Source organism: Emydura macquarii, unplaced genomic scaffold (genome assembly GCF_026122565.2).
Source record: "Emydura macquarii macquarii isolate MOO-44397 ecotype Brisbane River unplaced genomic scaffold, CSIRO-AGI_Emac_v2 contig_3603, whole genome shotgun sequence".
NCBI classification, from domain to species: domain Eukaryota; kingdom Metazoa; phylum Chordata; order Testudines; family Chelidae; genus Emydura; species Emydura macquarii.
In genome coordinates this window covers 110,346-131,734 of record NW_027133740.1, presented here as the reverse complement: position 1 = coordinate 131,734, position 21,389 = coordinate 110,346, and the positions used below count along the sequence as shown (strand labels likewise).

The 21,389-nt window shown below is 41.4% G+C and overlaps 1 protein-coding gene across 5 annotated transcripts in view; it reads left to right on the top strand.

The window, feature by feature from the left end:
* Positions 1 to 21,389, top strand: part of ABCC5 (ATP binding cassette subfamily C member 5) — a 68,480-nt gene that overhangs the window by 30,006 nt on the left and 17,085 nt on the right. For 2 of the 5 annotated variants that reach the window (XM_067536513.1, XM_067536512.1), the window contains exons 5-18: positions 704 to 851; positions 5,420 to 5,653; positions 5,752 to 5,925; positions 7,575 to 7,722; positions 8,256 to 8,404; positions 9,211 to 9,318; positions 12,099 to 12,449; positions 14,370 to 14,441; positions 14,994 to 15,118; positions 15,700 to 15,772; positions 16,274 to 16,477; positions 17,438 to 17,581; positions 19,331 to 19,433; positions 20,123 to 20,307. In XM_067536513.1, coding sequence (XP_067392614.1) covers positions 704 to 851; positions 5,420 to 5,653; positions 5,752 to 5,925; positions 7,575 to 7,722; positions 8,256 to 8,404; positions 9,211 to 9,318; positions 12,099 to 12,449; positions 14,370 to 14,441; positions 14,994 to 15,118; positions 15,700 to 15,772; positions 16,274 to 16,477; positions 17,438 to 17,581; positions 19,331 to 19,433; positions 20,123 to 20,307 — 2,218 coding nt within the window. Of the gene's footprint in view, positions 1 to 703; positions 852 to 871; positions 4,960 to 5,419; positions 5,654 to 5,751; positions 5,926 to 7,574; positions 7,723 to 8,255; positions 8,405 to 9,210; positions 9,319 to 12,098; positions 12,450 to 12,491; positions 12,512 to 14,369; positions 14,442 to 14,993; positions 15,119 to 15,699; positions 15,773 to 16,273; positions 16,478 to 17,437; positions 17,582 to 19,330; positions 19,434 to 20,122; positions 20,308 to 21,389 lie in introns of those variants that run through there. The other 3 variants (XM_067536514.1, XM_067536515.1, XM_067536517.1) reach the window with 3 other exon arrangements.

The window sequence follows — 21,389 nt, the reverse complement described above, 5'->3', positions numbered from 1 at the left end:
TTTGCATGTACTAACATTGAAAAAGCAGCACTTAAATCCTTTCTATCAGAGGAGGGGACCTTAATCTTATTTGTCCTCCTTGGGTCAGTGCCTTTTGAGATATACTGGTGTCTCAACCTCACTGACTTCAATGGGGTTGCACTGCTTTAACTGAGCAGGTTTTGTCCCATAACTGCTTTTCCACTTCTGCTCCTTAGCAGAACTGTTTGTATTTTTAAACAAGCACTGTGTCTCTTGGCCCAGATTCTGAACATGCAATGCTGAATTAATGACCAGATAACATTGATAGTAACTGAATGTGGTCTGATTATAGGCCAATCCTGCAGTCAGGAACCATTGTGGTCAGTGGGATATTTACTCCGGGCAAGAGCTATAAGATTTGGCCCCAGAGTTTTATTGCAGGATAGAATAGAAAAGGGGAGGAAGTGGTGAGATTCATATTCCTAATAGGACTCTGGGTAAATTAAAAAGCATTCTAACCTTTTCAGCTCTGCTCACTGTAGAAGCCTCTTTACACGGAGATTCAGGATAGAATTATTTCCCCTGACTGTGTAGAATATGCTGTCCATGTTATGAAGCTTGATGATGTGTGTTGCTCACAGCCACGTGTGTCTGATGAGAAGTTTAACATAGAATAGCCTCTGAGATAGGAATCTTTCAACAGGACAACAGATGCTAACAGCATGGTTTGTGCTTCTTTTAGGCTAGAGAGATTATGGCAGGAAGAACTGAAAGAAATAGGACCGGAGAATGCTTCTCTTCGGAGGGTTGTATGGATCTTCTGCCGCACCAGGCTCATAATTTCCATAGTGTGTCTGATGATCACGCAGCTTGCAGGCTTCAGTGGACCAGTAAGTAATATCCATCCTTTTTAACAACCACAGAGGGCTCCATCCCATGGCCAGCTCTAACATGTCAAGGTTTCATTGCAGGATCACTGACACATTACGATTAGTGAGACATATCGGTCCTTACAGTTTACTGAGAGAAGCAGGTGTTTTTCCCAAGGAAACAGCAATCCAAGATAGCTTTCTTACGGCTGGTGAATCATTTGCTGAATGGTGGGCCAGATTTCTGAAGATGTAGTGGGTGTAGGTATCCTGAAGGAAAAACACACTTGGCTTTTCTCTCTGGTTTTGAATGTAGCTTAAAGTTCTTCCTTAACTGGTGTGGTCATATTGCACTAAATTCTTATGTAAAGTTTTTTGCTCTTTGATAGGTAATAATTATTTTGGAAGTAAAATTCAAACTGGCAAGACATCACTTTGTAGAGCATTGGCATTAATAGTGCAGTCTGCAAGAAATGAAACTGAGTGGTGTTTTTAGATTATTTAAAAACCAAAGGAAACGGGGTTCAGGAGAAGTCTGCGAACTTAGTTATTGATGCTATAAGGATTGATCAGGAGGGTTACGTTTCGAAGCATTAGAATATGGAATTGCTACTAGGAGCTGCTGCTTCTTGCACTAGTTAGTAATGAAGATACAACATGTGGGACTTGACATTCACACCATTTTCTCGTCACCTGTTTGTTGCACATGTTGTGCAGATTTACAGTTGAGATCTTGACTAAATTTATTCTCTACAAATTTCCCTTGAGACGTAGGAGCAGTATTACTGCTTCTAGTACATGTTTCAGTGTGCTGTTAAGATGGAGGTTCATGACTTGGGTAAGTACAATGGGGGTGTGATGTAAGGTTAAAAGTCTGCTAAAAATGTTTTTCTTGCTTCTTAAATCTTTTATAAGTTTGCCTTGTTTCTTGTAATAGGAATAACAATAATTGTTTTCATGGTATTGTTTCACAGTAATAATTAATGATAATAGCTTGTGGTAATTACAAAACACTTGGACAATCTGTTGGGTGCACTGTTAATTACCAAAATGATAAAGTATTAAGGTTTTAACAGAACCAGGTTCCCCCAAGAAGAGCTTCTGTCATTGTTTCACTACAGGGCCCTGTAGCTGCTCTTATCTTTAGCAGAGAACTTGCAGCAGGGTTGTCCCTAATTTCTTTAGAATAATTGTATCTATCCATCAGAGCCAAACCTCTGAATGGGAAGAAACTTCAATAGGCTGGGTTTTTAAGTTCCAATTCATGCTCAATTTGGATGCTTTAAAGTTATCCTTCAAATATTTGCCTATATCTAGTCAAAATTGTACTTTTCTCTGAATGAGGAAAGTGCCCTTTTTGGTTCCATCGCTTGGAATGAAAGATGTGTCTTTACCACCCTCCCCACTGCTTTTAAAAATTGAATGTGTTAGTGGTACATCTATGCTGTCTCCTCTGAAGTATCAGTGCTTTCTTGTACTGATACACCCTTCAGTCACATTGAAATGAGAAGGGAGATCTGGAAAAGCACTTAGCTTGTCCACATGTATTGGTTAAAATTACCAACATGGAGTTAAACATTTTTCTCAAACTTCAAAATTCTGAATCGAATTTCCATGACATTGGAATGCTAGTGGAAATGGCATAGTGGTGATCTCACTGATAAGCATTGTGATAGTTATATCTGATGGTGGTGCTTATTGGATTTGGTATCTGAGCTTTTTGATATCAGACAGATCCTCCAGGAGTCCTGCACATCTGGCACAATTTCTAAACTTGTAGCCTGTTCAGAGACAGTTTATTTCCCTGTGTCAGAATATCTTGTAATAACCATCAGAATTGCACTTGTGCAGGTGAGATACTTCTTATCTCCAGTTTATACAGTTGCTGCCATTTAACCAGCTGCTAAACATTTTATGTTCAGATGTGGGGGGAGGGGCAAAGAATATTTCTAATTTACTAAACAAAACCAGTTTAACTCCAGGCCTGAACAGTGTGTATGTTTGCTCAGAACTAGCCTTCCTGTTTGGGAGATGGGGAAACTTCCTATCTTAGTGGAGTACAGCTTGATCGTTCAGACAGTTATTGGAGGGGGGAGTGGTAAGCCGTTTGAGGTAAGTTTCCCACTCTTCCAGTTCCGCTCCAGTTGCAGCTTGCTTTGTGCTGTCAGATACTGGATGTGGGTGGGGAATCTTTCTCTGTAGTGGAACCAATGACAGAAGCTGTTCTTTAGAATTTTCAGGATGGCTGTATTCTGCGATCAGAATGAGACAGTCAAGCTGGGCAGAATCCAACGCCAAGAGTAAAGGTAAGGTAATGTTTATTCAATGGGAATGCTTAAGACAGCCGAGCAGCTAATACCAGCTACTATGGTAACACACAGGAGTCCCTTTTTCCATTAGTTTAAATTTAAATTTTTAAAGCTGTAACTCTAATTTTGTAAAGAACTTTGCTGGATTTTTTCATTAAACGTCTTCAAATGGAATGCTTTGAAATGTAAATGCTAAATATTGTGACTTCTTTTTCCTCTTCATATTCTTTAATCTGCTGTTTCCTCTCTCTTGAAATGTTTATCTTTTTGGTATTATGTAAGCATTGTCTTTTATCTCATCACGGGAGATGCTGATTCTATAGAACAGTGCTGAAAAATTGCACTTAAAAGGTTTTGGGAGGAAAGAGACCCCAGGAAACATCTGCTATCTTTACACACCTTCCCTTGGAGACTTTCAGCAGTGCTGTGGTGTGCAAGAAAATGCTTGCTGCGCTGCGATCATGCTGAGTTACAGCTCGTGAGGAAAAGGGGGATTTTGACTCCCACTACTCAGTGACTCAGTTGTGTATGTTGGATTGAATGCGGGAAAAGAAGCCAATAATCTTCTCATTAGTATCTGCAAACCAACTGTATGCAGTTGTGGCCAAAACAGTTGATGTAAAGCTAAATGTAAGTGAGGAAAAAGCTGGAATACAGTAGTTCTGTGAATGTGAGCTCCTCACATTTGATCAGGGACTAGTGTGTAAATTTCTCAATGAGCCATTCCAGAACCTGACGGACATCTGGCTTTAATTCACACTTGGAAAATGAATAAGCAGAACTATATACAGCATGTTTCCTTGGTTCTGGGATACTGAATCAGCCACTTCAGGACAAATGCATTCAGCCTCCATTTTTATCTGTTGTTCGGTGCTGGGCTGTAGCTGCTGTTACCTTTGCTGAAGTAGTGCCTTTTTGTTTTTCCTCCCTGCTCACGCTATGCAGAACTCTTATTTGCAAAACCTGTGTTAGCCAAGAGGACTTCTACAGACTGTGAAAGGCTTTCCAAATCATTTCTCTGATCTCAAATTTTTTGCATTTTGTTGTGTTGTTGGCAAAGGTAATTCTCAGCTCTGTATTAAAGTACCAACGTCTAACCATATAAACACCAACGTCTTTAAGCATCTTTGTTGAAAAGCCGCCTTTAGGAAATCTCCATTTGTTAGCTGTGAAGCCTTACTGTAGCATACCTCTTAAACCAAATTTCAGAATCCATGCAGCCTCTGGAGCCTGCCTGACTAGCACTGCAAGTTTCACTCTCTCTCGGACTTCAGAAACATATATCGGTTCTGTTTTTGTATCTTTAATTTTGTGTGTGTAGTTTTAATCTAGTTTGTGTCAGAGGCTAGACTGTTTGTTAGATACTAGCCTTTTATAATTATCTTGTACGTTCAGATTGTATGTTTATGCGATGCTCTTCCTGTTGTACAGTGTTTGTGAGATGTTACCCACTTTAAGATGGCACTTTATTGTTTTTAAATAAAAGACTGTTATTTCGCTGTTGATCGTATTTAATATTGCTGGTGAATGTGATTTATATGATGCTATGCTGTGCCATTGGCTAACACACACCTGGAGGTGGGAATCGGTGGTTCTTGGGGTTATCCTGTCTTTCAGCAGGTAATGATTGAAATGTGATTCCTGAGGTAAAATATTTTTGTTTTTGGAGGTGGGTGGCGGGGCAAAGGCCTGTTTTAAATAGTCTAGTATTGCTTACCTGTGTTTTCTGCTTGTTCTTTTCTTTACTATTAAACTGCTGATGTTTATTTTCAGGAATGTTTTGCAATTGTCCTTCTCACTCTTCCCCAGTACAACTGTAGGTACATTGTTCCTTTTTATCAAATAAGCACGTTTGATGCAAACAAAAAAGGTCTTAATATCACATAAAGGAATGTCTCTTAATGTGCTCAAATGTATAAATACAAACTATTTTTAAAAACTTTTTCTGTATGATATTGATAAAGCATTGCTTTCAACTAACTGACAGATTTATGTTAAGTTAGAAGACATGAAGAATTAGAAGCTTGCTGCAAGGACTAAGGTTCTAAATTTAAATCCCCCGTACCTGCTAAATTTAACTCTCTGCTTTGCTCTGAGCAGGGCCTTGTGTAACAGTACTGTGTGTATTGACAATTTTTATTTCTAGAAAGAAGATTCCGTGTAATATAAATTGCTCATTTAAAAACAAAGTAGTCACTCATTTCTAACTTAACATAACGTTGTTGCATGGTGCCTCTGGTACATTGGAGTGTTCATGCGAGTTTGCATTTCTTCCTGTAGGCGTTCGTTGTGAAACACCTCTTGGAATACACGCAGAAAAGTGAGTCCAACCTGCAGTACAGCTTGTTGTTAGTTTTTGGCATCTTTATGACGGAAATAGTGCGCTCCTGGTCCCTGGCTCTAACCTGGGCTTTAAATTACCGCACTGGGGTCAGACTGCGGGGGGCTATCCTGACAATGGCGTTTAAGAAAATTCTCAAGCTGAAGAATATCAAGGAGAAGTCTCTGGGGGAGGTGAGCTACAGTACCCTGTTGGAAATTACCATACACAAAAGGATACTTGTTGATTACCTCCTTCTGAGGATAATCCTTGTGTTTTTTGCATTTTTCAGCTCATAAACGTATGTTCCAATGATGGGCAGAGAATGTTTGAGGCTGCAGCAGTTGGCAGTTTGTTGGCTGGCGGCCCAATTGTTGCCATCCTAGGCATGGTTTATAATGTAATTATTCTAGGACCAACAGGCTTCTTGGGATCGGCGGTCTTTATCCTCTTCTACCCGGCGATGGTGAGTACACCGCATTCAAACTTGTACAAATTCAGCTAAAATATTCTTGAAGTGTGCTTCACATTTGTCTTCACTCCAAGAAGATAGTGTCTGTGTACTGAACAGAAAAAGTTGTTGGACAATGGGTCAAATCCCTTCAGGGCTCTGCATGTAATCCAAGAGACACAAAGTAAGTACAGAGGCAAGGAACTCAAATGGGAAAGGGAATTAGAAATAAGAATAGAAGAGATTAATGGAAATAAATTTTGATGAGAAGGAAAATGGGCACCTAAATCATGGAGTGATGCAATTCCAGGTTGGCTTATTGTAATTCAGTGGATTTGGGAATGAAGGTGGAAAAATGCAGGGCCTCCAGCTTGTTCAGAACATAATGGCTTACCTCCGCAGCAGGCTGGGGGAAGGCAAGTGCCCGCCATTCCTGTGCCCCTCATCCTCTGTTGGCTTACAGATCACTTCTGATTAAACTTCAAGCCTATGTTTTCTGATCTTTAAATACATAAGCAGATCAAGACCCAGTTACATCTGAGATGGTCTCTCCATCCATGAGCCACAGACAGTTCTTCTGCCGTGTAGCAATAGAGCTGACCCAGTTAGGACAAAGTGTGCTGCACCTGAAGAAGGAAGTGTTCTTGGCCAGTGGGGACTGTGAAAAGAGCTACCAGAGGAAACTGGACTGAGCCAAAGTCTGATTGTCTGTAGAGCACACTGCAAGACTCTGCTGTAGTTTTCCCATTGTAGTTTCCCATTGTAATCAAAATGTATTTTTTGAAAAAGCTGCTATGAGTGAGGAGCAGAATGTTGTGAGGTCCACTGTGGTCTAATTTATCTGCTCAATAATAAGGTGACAGTGATGAGTGCAATAGGCAAACAATTAGATTGTGACAGAAGGGTGGAATTTAGTAACCGTAACCAACTATTTTCACTCTTAGCCTCTCTTCTGCCTACTGCTCTCTGTAGCTGAGAGGAATTAAAAAAGGAAGTAAGAATGCTTAAGATGGGGCAAAACGTTGAAAAATTTTTAGTGAGTGGTGTTTTCTTCTGGGTGTTAGGAAAAAGATTGGGTAAATGTCACTGACTGCTGACGGAGTGAGAAATGTCTGTGGGGACATGGATATCATCTTCTCTTAGACCTGATTAGTAAAGGTGCTAATACATTGTTTTACCACCCTGATGCAGTAGTTTGTAAGATTTGGTGTACTAAAGAAATTGGTCATGCCATGTGCATAGTCCATCTCTTTCTTGGCCCTTAGGGGAATGGGCTGAATATTTTGGATACCTTATCCTTCTAGTGGGAGGGTTAGTTTTAGCTGAGGTTAGTCTGTATTTGTACTTGAAGGATTTTAAAGAAATCTACTTTTGTTAAATATTAGTAAGAACACCGTGAGAGCCTTTTGGAAATCTGAATAATACTAACCCAGTTGAGTATAAAACTATAGAGAGTCTAGTGTTCAGTGCATTTATGCTTGCTGAATGGAGTGGGATGATCTATAGGGGCATTTCCAGTTTACCACTTAGGGTAACCTCATTCTCTCTTTGGCCAATCATTGATGTCCCTTTAGCGGTCTACTTGCTTCTATAGTTAGTGGAACTGGATGTATTTGACATTTCTCAGTTGCTGTAAAGATGTATCGTGCCTCTTCTTGTTTCAGATGTTTGTATCACGGCTCACAGCTTATTTCAGAAGAAAATGTGTGTCGGCGACCGATGAGCGTGTGCAGAAGATGAATGAAGTTCTTAACTATATTAAATTTATTAAAATGTACGCCTGGGTCAAAGCATTCTCTCAGAATGTTCAAAGTGAGTGCAGACACTCTGTTAACACATCTCCCTTTAGCAGAACACACCACCCAGCCCCATCCTGCTGGATCCTCCCAGCTCATTTCAGTAGATGCTACTGCGTGGCTGGTATGCTGTACCAGCCATCCATCCCTCTGACGTCCTGCTGTTCTTGTTCACAGTGGGCTGGCCTAGCAATATCTGTTCCAAAACCTTTTTAACACAATACTGTTTGTGGCTTTCCTCTAACTTTTGGGCATAAAGAGGTTTATTAACATTGGGTTAGCTTCTGCTGTGAGTACTGATCTTGAGTGACCTAGTACCAATTGGTCAGCTTTTAAATGTAATAAGAGTGGTCAGAATGCCAGCCTCACGGAGCTATACCCTTATGGTTTATCCCTCTGTAAAGATAGCTCTTCCTAGAACATGAGAAATGCTGAAGCAGATGTGGATAGCTCTCTCTTACTCATAGTGTTCACAGAGTATGAGTTGTGCCTCCTGCATTTGTGTCTCTCTGAATTGCACCTCAGATGTGGCGGTCTTTGTATTTCTAGAAATCCGAGAGGAAGAACGTAAAATCTTAGAGCGAGCAGGCTACTTCCAGAGCATCACTGTGGGAGTGGCTCCCATTGTTGTGGTTATTGCCAGTGTGGTGACATTTTCTGTCCATATGATCCTTGGCTATGATCTCACAGCAGCTCAGGTAAGCGACCCTCTCATCACAGAGTTGGGAGAAAGTTACTTTATAATATCACTCCTAGAGTAGCTTTTCTTGATTAAACTGTTGTAATTCTATGTGTGCAGTTCAAGGAAGGGTTTGACAATACTCCAGATCTGTGATAGTTGTCTTTATTTTGTGGCCTGGCTCCCAGAAATGAGCATCTGAGGGCACAGAGTAGAGGCAGGTGTTATGCAACCTTCCCATGCACAGCTTGGCCAATGCTATTAAGTCCTAGCCTCTCAAGAGCCGGCGCTCAGTGCCAAATTTTCAGCTGGAAAGGAGACCCAGTAGGCTTCTTTGCAGGCATGATTTGCACCTATGTTCTCTTTGTGGAAATGGACTTCTGCAAAACGGAGACTGGGACACTAGACTTTTTTGCTGTAGTTGTGCAGCTGGATGTAGGGAGACAAATTTGTCTTCCCTGGTGACCAAAAGGCAGAATTTGAACTCAGGTCTCTAGAAGCAAGAGGCTAAAGCAGCAAGCTGCAACACCCTGTAGCTCTCCTGTGTATGCCATTTCCAATGGTACTATGAACATCTAGGGTATATCTCTCTGTTTGGTTTATTCTACAACTCGGTGATGGGGAGGACTTGGCCTTTTCCTCTGTCAGGTTAGAGTAGATTGTATTTAAATGGCTCTTCTTGAATCGCAGACCTTTCCTTCTCAAATGGAATGGTCTCAAATTGCTGCTGTTGATGGAACTTACTCCTGGGTGGTTTGGAATTGTTAATGGGCATTGCAGCCAAACATGGTGGTTTTGTTTTGTTTTTTTCTGTCTTGTGTGTAGGCATTCACAGTGGTCACAGTCTTCAATTCAATGACTTTTGCTCTGAAAGTAACACCTTTCTCCGTGAAGTCTCTGTCTGAGGCATCCGTATCTATTGACAGATATAAGGTGAGTGGTCTTTTGGCCATATAGTTTTATCCTTAAGTGTGGAGCATCTCTGACAATACATGAATGCAGTTGGCTATGCTCAGGAACCATTTTATGCCTATTTTGGAGCAGGCTGGGAGTTATTCTCTAGTTTTATGTGTAGTTCTTATTCTCTGAAGAAGGGGTCTTAAAAATCATACTCAGGACTTACACCAGTCTCAATCTATTAAGGGTTAAGACGAGCCCTTCCAGGGGAGCAGGTTGTCTCGCATCTGATGACTGCAGGATTTCTTTCGCCTTCCTGTGAAGCATTGGTGTTAGCTACTGTTGGAGACAGGATACTGCACAAGATGGACCACATGTCCTATCTAGTACAGCAGTTCCTGTACTGTCTTTTAAGAGCAACCCCGTAAAGCAACCCCATGCATTGTACCTAGAACTCAGTGGTATATTTCCTCAGTGAAACCCTGCATGTGTTACATTTGTTCTTGTGCAGACTGACTTTCCCAGAACTAGGATACATTTTTATTTGTAACCAAAAAAGGTTTGAGGTGCTGGAATTCTGCTCCTTTAGAACATATCAAGGGTAACCTCAGTATCCAGGGTGTGAGTGACCATATCAGAGTCTCACCAGGATCACTTTTGGATTTTACTTTTTTGGTTTTTAAATGGTTTAAGTTCCTTTTGATCATTTCTCTCTCTGCTCCTTGAACACCAGAGATTGGGCCCAAGCTGGAAAACCTGGACCAAGGTACCTGAAGTTCAGGTGTCCTGATCTGGAATGCTGGTTCTGATTAATCTGTATGTTAACATTTACTAGATGGTAAATTTAGATGGCAGTGAGATGGGAGAATTCCAGTCCTAGGTGTCTATAATGGACCTTCTCTAATCTCCAGTCTGAATCAGACCAATAGTCTGTCCGATCAGGTATTCTATCTCCAACAGTAGCCAATAGCAAGTGCTTCAGAGGAAAGTGCAAGAGACCTCATAATGGACGGAAAGTTTCATCCTAATGTCTGGTAGTTATTGGTGGCTTATAACCCTCCTGTCTCATGATATGATGTGTAGCCCAAAATTACACTGTTTTTTTTTCAACCAGAACGCACCCCCAATAAATGTCTAATTTGCTTAGGTGGTTGTTCTAAGCCTATGTTTTTAATGGAGGTTTACAGCTGCAGACCAGAGTACATAATGGATGCTAGAAATACTGTGTGGGAGGGGGAATGGAACATGGGAAAGCAGTGACTTTCTCTTTCTTCATATAAGACGTACATGTAGTTTTCAATGACAAAGCCTCAGGCTGTCCACTCTTGCTTTAACGCTAACTGCCAAAAAGAAAATGTCTGTCTGACCCAAGGTGGTTGTTGCTTAAATAGATAGATGTGTATTCATCTGGTGTGAAGAATTATGGGAATAAAATGTAACACTGCAGTCTGCCTAAACTAAATGTGAGGCTGCAAATTTACAGTTCAGATCACAGAAACACTCATCCTTCAATCTCTGGAAGCAGACACATTTGTGTGTTCTCCCCAGTGCAAACTCTTTGGACCAGCCAGTGTTCTGTTTTCTCTCTTAGACAGTTATGCAGTTCTAGGCTTTTAACATCTCACTGATGTTTCCAAACAAGCCAGTGTATTTCAAAGTCTGATACAAATAATGTCAGTTATATGGACTTCAAGTAATAAATGGCACGAAAGAAGCCTGTGCCTAAGTACAATCAGACAGTGCAATCAACAGTAGAGTACTTGGGAAATCCAAAGGCTCATGAGGACCTTCTTCAGTTGTTCCTCATTTTGAATTGTCCAAAATCAGATTTTCTTAAACTTAAAAACACTGAAGGGAGTGTTTTTGCAATGAGGGGAAGGAAGGAGGTAAAATCACTCAAGTTCTTTGAGGCTCCTACACTGTAACCTGTACAGAAGAGGAATGAGCTAGGCATGGTGTCCTGTAATACTACAGATCGAGATGCAGCTGACTGCTTGGCTCTCTAATATGTCTGAGGCTTTCTTGCAGGTGCACGATTCAGAGGGGTAACTCACGGGTGCTAGAGTGATTCACGTTGGGAGTCAAATGTCCATAATTGTAAAGAGCCTGTTTGGTTCAAAATGCAGTTAATGTAATTGAAAACTGTTCTGTCATCATGTGGGTTTTGTAACTGAACTTTGTGAAAAATCTCTACAGAATTTATAACTGTGGTCTTATGTAGGGATGGATGTGGTGGAAAACTGTACAGTGGACTTAATGTGTTAATTGTTACACACTCTCAAGACTTCAAAATGGGCTGACTTTGTCTGAGATGACTTTTTCCAGCAGAAAATGTACCTCTTCTGCATATGGGTGCAACAGGCCATCCCATCCCTTCTAGTTATGGGACAAGTCTGTAATGAGTCGGTGTGCTAGGCACGTGACCACATTTCCTTCATATTCATATCCTGCTCTCAAACTCATGCCCTCTGCTATTATGCCTTATATCTGGAAATATAAGGCAAGCAACTGCAAACATCTTTAGAAGCGTTGAGCACCCCCCCTCTCCACCCCACAGAATACATATCTGTGTCCAAAATATAATAATTCTGTGAAAGTCTTACTGTATCTAAGAGCTTTCACTACATCCAGGAAGAGCTTTTCACCACATCTCCTTAGCAGGCCTGGAGTTAGTTTACACTAATGAGCTACCTTTTGCTCTTCAGCTTCCTCCCACTATATACCTGATGTGTTTTGCTGCGTGAGTGTGCCATAGGCTTGTCCCCCAGTCTTGACCAGGTGTCTCATCTTTACACCTCTCTCACAACTCCTATCAGAGTTTGTTTCTAATGGAAGAGGTTCATATGATAAAGAAAAAACCAGCCAGTCCTCACATCGCGATAGAGGTGAAAAATGCTACCTTGGCTTGGGACTTCTCCCATGCTAGTGTCCAGAGCTCACCAAAGCTGACTCCTAAAATGAAAAAAGACAAGAAGGTCTCCAAGGGCAAGAAAGAGAAAATGAAGCTACAGCATGAGGGACCGCAAGCTGTGCTGGCTGAGCAGAAGGGCCATCTTCTAGTGGACAGTGATGACCATCCTAGCCCTGAGGAGGAGAACAAAAACATCCATCTAGTTAACCTTCGGCTTCAGAGGACTCTCTACAGTATCGACCTGGAAATCGAAAAGGTGAGGAGGAAAAATTATAACGTATCCCAAGAGCCCTCCTTCCTGGCACGCCTGTGGAAAAGGTTAGTGCTCATTTTGTGTGAAATGGAGCAGATTGCTGCTGCATTATCTCTCTAATATGCCAGTGCAGCCAATGACAACTGTGAATATCCGTATGTAATGCCCCATCTTAATAAAAGTGGCACAGATGCTTGGATCAACCTGAATCATTGCACACTTGTACCATTAGTTGCTGGAGGCATCATTGTAGACCTGTGGGCTCTATCACCCCTGCCATAGACTCAGTGAAGGTTTTGTTTGTTTTCAGCATGGTATCTGTCATGAGCAAGCCATTAAATGTGCAGAGGACTTAACATGGCAGCAGAGGTCTTCAGTGCAGAACTTCTCTCTACAGACATTTTTAACTTTGCAGGTGTTCACTTAAACCGAGGGCCTTGTGCATGTGCGTTTGAAATGACTGAGTGCTCTGCTATGCAAAATCAGAGGTGTTTCTCTAACGTGTGTGTAGTCCCCTAGTGTACAGCTGTAAAAGGATACAAAGGGACTTACAAAAGCTATAAGCACCATTTCAAGATGGGTAATAGTATGATAAATGTTGAACAAAACCCATCAATCTTAATCCAGAGCATATTTAATAAAAATCTTTTTGTACATCCTACTACTGAGCTACTTGTAGAAAAACTCAGGAAATCCTTTTGCGTAGTCAGATGGGGGTATTTTAAACCCTATGGCTGACTTGTATGGGATGACCACATAAATTTAAGGAACTCCTCAAGTAACCTGGAGAGAAGACTAAATTGGTGTTTGATAGTCTAAAGCTACATTATTTTAAGAGCAGGAAAATCTTATGTACACGAGTCCAGCAGTGTTTGTATCCAGTACCTGCAGCTGATAATTTTTTTAACTGATGCTCACTTTATTTTTTTTATTCTTTTTTAATCAGGGTAACTCTGACAAATTCCTTGGGCATTCAATGTGGGTGTCAGAGGACTTTCCCTATTAAGCACCATTCAGCACTGTTGTTAAACTGTTGAGTAGGACTCATAGACTGCTAGAAGTTTAGAGATTGTAATTGGAGATGGAAAAGACTTCTTGGATCACCTCCCTTTTGTCTAACTGGGAGCTAAGGCAGGATTGCTTCCCTACTGCCTATTTCCGAGTGGTTTTTCCAGTCTGTTGTTCAAAGTTCCAAATGATAGGCTTTGCAACTCTTCCCAGAGAGACTGTTCCTAAACCAGATCCATCTCGCAATCAGGAAGGTATTTACCTGGTACTCAGCCTAAATCTCCCTTTTCCTTCTGTTATTCCTGATTATATCATTATGTATCGTGCTGAACAGCTATCTTCACTTCTTAGTGTATCTTAGACTGTTACTTTTCCTCTCCTCCCCCTTAGTTGTCTCCTAGCCAAATTATACAAAGTTAATCTTTCCTCATAAGTCATTCCTTTTACCTCCTGGTTATTTTCGGAGTGATCCAAAGCCCATTGAAGTCAGTGGAAAGACTCCCTTTGGATCAGGCTGTTGAGTGCTCTCTCTTCAGTCAGGCAATATCTTTCTGGTATTGTGGTACCCAGAGCTGAATTCAGCATTTTAAATTTCATTGCATTAGAGCCATATGGAAAGGAATTGGCCACCTTTTTTACAGAGAGGAAGGCTGAGTGGCTCAGCAGGTTAGTTCATCTGCCTTTCACCTTTCATATTCACTCTGTTTTGGTTGCTGATGGAAATTATTCACCAATTGCTTAGTTAGAATGAGAGATTGACCAAGTCTAGCCTTTCTCCCATTTGAAATATCCCATTTCTATTAGCCTTAATGTTAAATCCTCCTTCTCTGTTTGAGATACGCAGATAGTCTAAATTATTAATTGGATGGGGGATTGATTAATGTGTACCATAACTCACATTTTTTTCTGCTTTAGGGGAAACTTGTTGGGATTTGTGGCAGTGTGGGGAGTGGAAAAACCTCACTTATTTCAGCCATTTTAGGGCAGGTGAGAATTTATATTTTTATAGTTTCTTCCTTTTCCTCTTCTCTGCCAGCAGCTGCATTTGTTTAATCGGTCTCAGTCAGTATGATGATTACTCTGACCTCAAATTCAGATCCTACACAGTAATCCAATAGATCACATTTAGGTTACAAACAATCTTAAAATTGCTATAATCTGTTAGATTAATGCTTTCTGGACTGTGGAACAGATTTTCATAAGAGCTCTGCACCCAGCAGCTGCTTCTTCTTGGGAGTTGTTAGTGCTGAGAGTTCTGAAGATCTAGCTACTTCATTTAGGTGCCTAACTGGGGCCTGAGCTCTTGTGACAAACTATTCATTTATGCCCAGTATTTGAAATTCAAGCTTCTGAGAAGTTCAAAATAATGGGCAGTATTTTATGTGGGACCTTAAAAAACAAACAAACAATGGATCTTTGAGTTATATTCTGTGCAGGTTCTGCTGCCTAAGGAGATTTCTTGTTTTAGGTAGGGGGATTCTGTGCACGCATGCATACCTGAAATATCATAATTTCAAGACCTTCTGTCTTGTCTTCTAGATGACCCTGCTGGAGGGTAGCATTGCCATGAATGGAAGTTTTGCCTATGTGGCCCAGCAGGCCTGGATTCTCAATGCTACGCTTAGAGACAACATCCTTTTTGGAAAGGAGTTTGATGAAGAGAGGTTTGTCAAATCGAATGCTATGCTGAGTCTGTTGAACGCTTAGCAATTCTCAGTCCAGCGTTAGAAAAATTGGTGCTGGTTGGACTTACACCTCCCTGCACCAACCTAAGTCCACCTGCACCAGAGGGGAAGTTCAGTTTGGCAGATGGCAGATGGTGTTTCTGCCCCCACCCCCTCTAGGATGGCAGCTTTAACTCTTCCTAGAACACTGAAGTCTGCTGTAGCTGCCTCTGGCCAGGCGCTGGATGGATGCACTCTGCAGTTGCCTTAGCCATACCATCCTTCTACCCAGTGCAATGTCTGTTTATGCTGCACTGGCCTGTTACGTGGCCCTCCCCACATGCAAACTTTCCACCCCAGAGATCTCTATCAGAGTCTGTGTTGGGATAGCCTCTGGAGTGAATTTGGCTTCTCTTCACTGTGCTTCTCATAGCACTTCTGAAATTGGTCATAAAGTACTATCTGCAGTTTACTGATGAGGAATCCAGTTCAGTAGTTAATTGCTCAAAAAATTATGCTCCATTGGCAGGGCACCCTCATAAGAGCTAGTTCTCACTGCTTGTCTTATCCATATTCTGTAGATACAACACTGTGCTGAATGGCTGCTGTCTGAGACCTGACTTAGCTATCCTGCCTAATGGGGACCTGACAGAGGTAAAAATCCTGGTTATGATAAAATAGTGAGTGAGTTGGATGCAGTCAAGTATTCACCTGACCTGTTGTGGTGGTCTGGTGTGCTTATAAACTGACAGGCAAATCCTCTTCTTGCCCATGTTAAACACACATCTCTAAATCCTGAACTGTATGGAGACTGTTAACTCTGCAGTGTTGGTAATGTGGGAATTTTTCATTGCACTGGTAATTAGTTTCCTTAGAGAGAGAGACCCTTTAAAACTTAGATTAAACATAATTAATTACAAAAAAATAGAATCCTCTGGCTATTTAATAGGAATGTGTCAAGCATGTTAGCATAATGTATATTCTCTAAAAGTTCCTTTTACAAGGAATAAGTCTCCTAAACTTTAATGTGGCCCATTCTAATTCTCACTGTCACTCCATTAGCTATATTGGTTACACCAGGGATGAATTTGGCCTGAGATCTTGTGTTAAATGTGGTGAAGAGAGAAGCAGAATAACTTTGTGTATGTAATACAGATTGGAGAACGAGGGGCTAACCTGAGTGGAGGCCAGCGTCAGAGGATCAGTCTTGCCCGAGCCCTGTACAGTGACAAGAGTATTTACATCCTCGATGATCCTCTTAGTGCTTTAGATGCACATGTAGGAAACCACATTTTTAATAGTGCAATAAGGAAGCATCTCAAGTCAAAAACTGTCCTGTTCGTCACCCATCAGCTTCAGGTACAGTATCCCTTGCGCTTCCTTTCTTGGATCTTCTCTAACAATCCAAATAGAATGCTTTTGGTTATTCACTTTTGCCTCTTACTATAGATTCCCATGCTTTGGTCTGTTGCAACATGACACCATCTCCCTCAGGCTGCATAGCTAAAGTTTGTATCTGTTTGTGTACACACAGAATAGGCAGTGATGTAAATAGCCAGTGCCAGTTGTCTGATGGGTGGCTAATAGGAACTGGGAATGCTTGGCTGCAGATGAGTCTGAGAGGGGTGACAAGGTCGAAAGCAGTTTTTCTACTAACCTGAAGACTGAAGTGCATAAAGCCTGTTTATCATTTTAGAATATGTGGGATTTGATGTTGGTGAATCAGGCCTAGTGGTAGTGTAAATAAATGTATTCTGAGACTAAGTTCTTGTCACCTGTTTTGCTCCAGAAACTCATTGTAACTGGTATGTCAGAATTTGTAATGTTCAAATAGCCTGAATGCATCTACCCAACATGCCACAGGAAGTCTCCGATCACTCACTTAAGCTGTGTTTTTTATGGACTGTAGAAGTAATCACAGTGCTCTAAGTCAGTGCATGGTCCTTAACCAGTCAGGCCATGTCTATACTGATGGCGGCAAATTTGCTGCCGCCAGATCGATCTTTCCGGATCGATTGAGCAGTCAATGTAGACCCGCTCAACCGATTAGGAAGTCGACTGAGTAAAACCACCCCGTCAAGTAGTGCAGTGCAGTGTAGACAGCACGCAGAAGGGAAGCTACTCTGTGTAGTTCGCGTAACTCCTGTCGACTGCTGCCGAATCGCCAGGTGAGTGTGGACCAGGGCTCTGGTGTGTACTGAGAAGGAGGTTGGCTGACTTTTACTTCCTGAAGGCTAGTAAGCTACTGAAAAGATTCATGTGTGTTTTTTCTGACCATCTGAGATAATAAAGCCTTGTTCTCATTGGCATTGTCTCCAGTACCTTGTTGATTGTGATGAAGTGATCTTCATGAAAGAAGGCTGTGTCACTGAGAGAGGAAGCCATGAAGGACTGATGAATTTAAATGGTGACTATGCAGCCATTTTTAACAGCCTGCAGCTGGGAGAGACACCACACATTGAGGTACTCCACTCCATTTTTTAAATAGCATAGCGGTTGCCTGTTCTTAGAACTCAAATGAACCAAGTTACTTAGTCACTTGAAAGAAGTCTGAAAAATGACTTGGTATGTTGATTTGGGTATTTGGCTCTCCTTCAGGACATTGTTCTATTGTATTGGCACTTTAATTAGTGTCATGATGACATCTTGTATGCAGTCCTGCCCCTCAACTAATGTATCTAATATGGAGGAAAGATGTCAGTTTTCACTGTGGTGCTCAGAGGGAGAATGCATATCCCCTTCTTCAATGTGCACCTCGTTTTTATAACGCATCTTTCCAAGTTAGCTCAACTCAATCCAGCTCTTGGTTTTATATAATTCTTCCTGGCTTCTTACCCATTTTTCTAGCTTGAAATGACTGAGACACAACAGAAGTAACATTACTTGTCCAAAAGTCCTACTCAGCAGAACGACAGTTTCAGCAGTTTAACTTCCTCACTCTCCTCACCACAGTATTTTCCTCAACAGCCATGCCTGGGAGTTAGCAGTGTTCTTGCTTTTTGTTGCAAAGTGTCTTCAGAATGTTGTTCTGAATGTTTAACAGAAATCAGTGCCCTTATCTTAATTGAATTAACTTAGAAAAATAACCTGGTGTGTTTATCAAGAGATAAGAAGCTGATTGCTTCATGGATTGAATACGTGCCTCTTACAAACATCAGACCCAAGACATTCCTGTGCAATGGAATTGTGATGTGGATGGAGATGGGTTTAGCGATAGGAGGTGCTTGATTAGATTTTCTGCTTGACAATACTGATGGAAGAGGCACAGGACTGTAATCAATTATCTCGTGTGTCCTTTCTCAATGTTGTGAAGATTGTGGTGCTGTCATTTTAAAATTAAAGCAATCATGATTAATGTGAGATTCTCCAGCCTGCACACTTGGTTGGCCTCCATTTCCTCTCCATAAGCATTAGCACTTGGAATAGGCAGTGGATTTGTAGTCCGTGTGGGATTGCAAGAAGGGGCTCAATGGAGATAGATATTGTCTCTGGTTTGACCACATGTGCGAGAGAGATCTTTTTAGCATAAAGAATGGGAAGATGGTCCTGAAGATGTAGGGGTTATAGTCAGATTAGCCTGAAAACTGAAATGTACACTCTCAGAACAGAACGTCACCTTACTTATTTGGGAGAATGACCCAGGTTTAGAAAAGTAACTTTCTGTGTATGCTCCTCAGAGGTTGTGCATTCAATGTCTGGGGATGTAAGTATCTCACTTTGCTCAGGTTTTGTTGGGGCAACACTGACTGTATCTGGAAGAGACTGTCAGTTCCGGTGGACCTTCTTGAAGGGAGTTTGGGGAGGTTTCTGAGAAGGGTGTCTTGATTAGACTGTAGACTCTCTTTGGAGCAGGGATCACATCCTCCCATGTGCATGGGCAGCACCTAGCGCAGTGGGACCCTCATCCTGATTGGGGGCCTTTGGATATTACCACAGCACAAACAGAAGATGGCACAGGACACAATAGGAGAGGAGAGCTTATTCTGTCTGTGGTTGGCAGTCAGTCCTAGTGAAATCATATATAGAGGTGATGGGCAAGCGTTCTTTCCAGTGAGTGTCCTGTCTGGATATGTACACTAAGCTACTGAAAGTCCTTGTCCTGCTTAGAATGCACTTTTAAAAAGAATTGTGAGTATTTGTGGTTCCGATCTGAATATCTGTCTGAAAAAATAGATTCCTCTCGTATATTTCAATGTAGCTTGTTTTCTACAGATTAATTTAAAGAAGAGCACAAGCAGTTCATTAAAAAGACCCCAGGATAAGAGCACTAAAGCAGGGTCTGTGAAGAAGGAGAAAGTGGTGAAGAAAGAGGAAGGTAACTACGGAATGAAATTTCTGACTTGAATCATAGCATACATTGGTGACCCTGAAATGTTCAGTCTCTGGAGCTCACAGGTTCTGAAAGCTGCCCTGCATCTTGGTCACGCGGCTTGCTGACAGCACATAATTCCAGTGCATTGGGCGAACAATGACCATCCATTAGAAATATGAGATGGTCCGTTCAGCACTATTCCAGTTTAAATAAGTTGGCACAGCATGATGCAATCAGCACGTGAAATGTTGCTGGCTTCAGCTATCAGCATCCCTAGCTCCCACACTTCTTTTCTGGTTATTGCAAGTATATGCCTAGGTGCTGCTTCCTTCCCAGATTTCAGCATGCCATTGTGTATAGAGGGAAAGGTCTGATCTTCCCCATCCAAGTCTGTCTACCTTTTTGTTAACAGTAAGCAGGTGGGGATCAAAAGATGCTGATTTTGGCACCAACCTGATGTTGTTTGAGCCCTCACATACTTTCCATGCTGTTGATGACTCTGCCATTGAAATGTCTTCTGTGGCTTTCTTTTAGTGGTTGAATATGTGAGTTCTGTGTTCAAAGTAACAGCAGGGCTCCCAGAACTGCCCTGTACAGTGAACGTTCCTCCCATATGTTAAGTAAACAAACTGATTACAGTTTTATGGAGCAACTTTTTTCCCTCACTTTTTTCACCCCTTTGTATTTCCTAGGCCAGCTGGTACAGCTGGAAGAGAAGGGCAAAGGCTCTGTCCCATGGTCTGTTTATGGCATCTATATCCAGGCAGCTGGAGGCCCCTTTGCATTCTTGATCATCATGGCACTCTTTGTGTTGAATGTGGGCAGCACAACATTCAGCAACTGGTGGCTGAGTTACTGGATCAAGCAAGGTAGTGGGGTAAGAGGAATTGGCTCTTCTAAATCTGTAATACGCAGGGCATGGGATTGTCTACATAGGATTGCTTGGGTTAGTCTAGGACAAACCTCACTGTACTTCATAAAGGAAGCTAGTTAGGAGGGTTCTCCAGGAGATGATTTCATTTGAAAGAAGCTTGTCCCTGAGCCTGACAGAAATCCATGGAAAAAAATGAGGCAACAGCTCATGCAGTCTGATGTTGGCTCCTTTTTCCTTGACTCTGTCTGTGTAAGAAAAGGAAGCAAAGGAGTTTGAGGGTGGCTTGGCTACCTCGGAATATTCAAGCACCAAGTGCAATAGCTAATTTTGTAGATCATTTTGCTGTCAATGTGACCTGGACATCTAGTGGGATAACTCTTTTATTTTGTCATAGGAGGTGACTCCATTAAGTAAAATGACTATTAAGAATAGTTTGGGAGCTGGGAATGACAACCTAGGATAGTTCAGCATTTTTACCATTGGAGGGGCTTAGATTGAGGATGGGTAAATTTAAAGATCCAAAGGCCACATTTCATAGGAGGAGAACCTCAAGTGAAATAGCCTGGCCAGTGTGTGTGTTAGCAAAAGGCCCTGTTGGTAAAACTCGGCTGACATTTAAAGAGGTGGTGGCGCTGGCTTGTGTGAATTATGTAAAATTAATCCCCAGTATAGTTGTAACCTTCAGTGGAGTTCCAGCGTGGCTCTCCAAACCAATAAGGATAAATGACAAGTTGTTCTAAACTAACTGCAAGAAAAGAAAGGTAAATTATAGGGAATAAAAACTGAACTTTTATTTTTTTTAAATAAGACTCAACTGAGGGAAGGTAAAGGATGTATTCAAATGATGAGGCGTGATGAAACACAACTAGCTAGGGTTATTAGAGTAAACCATGAGGTGCTTAACTACGATGGAGGAGAGAAAAATTTAGAGGAGCAGAAATCAATAGGAAAAACCCTAAGCCGATAAATAAACTATTAATATTTTTAACAATAATAACAATAAAAAATGCAAACTTCTGGGAAAAATTACTGCTTAAATAATACTAATAGCAAAATTACTTTAAATTCGGAGAATGTACTGTATT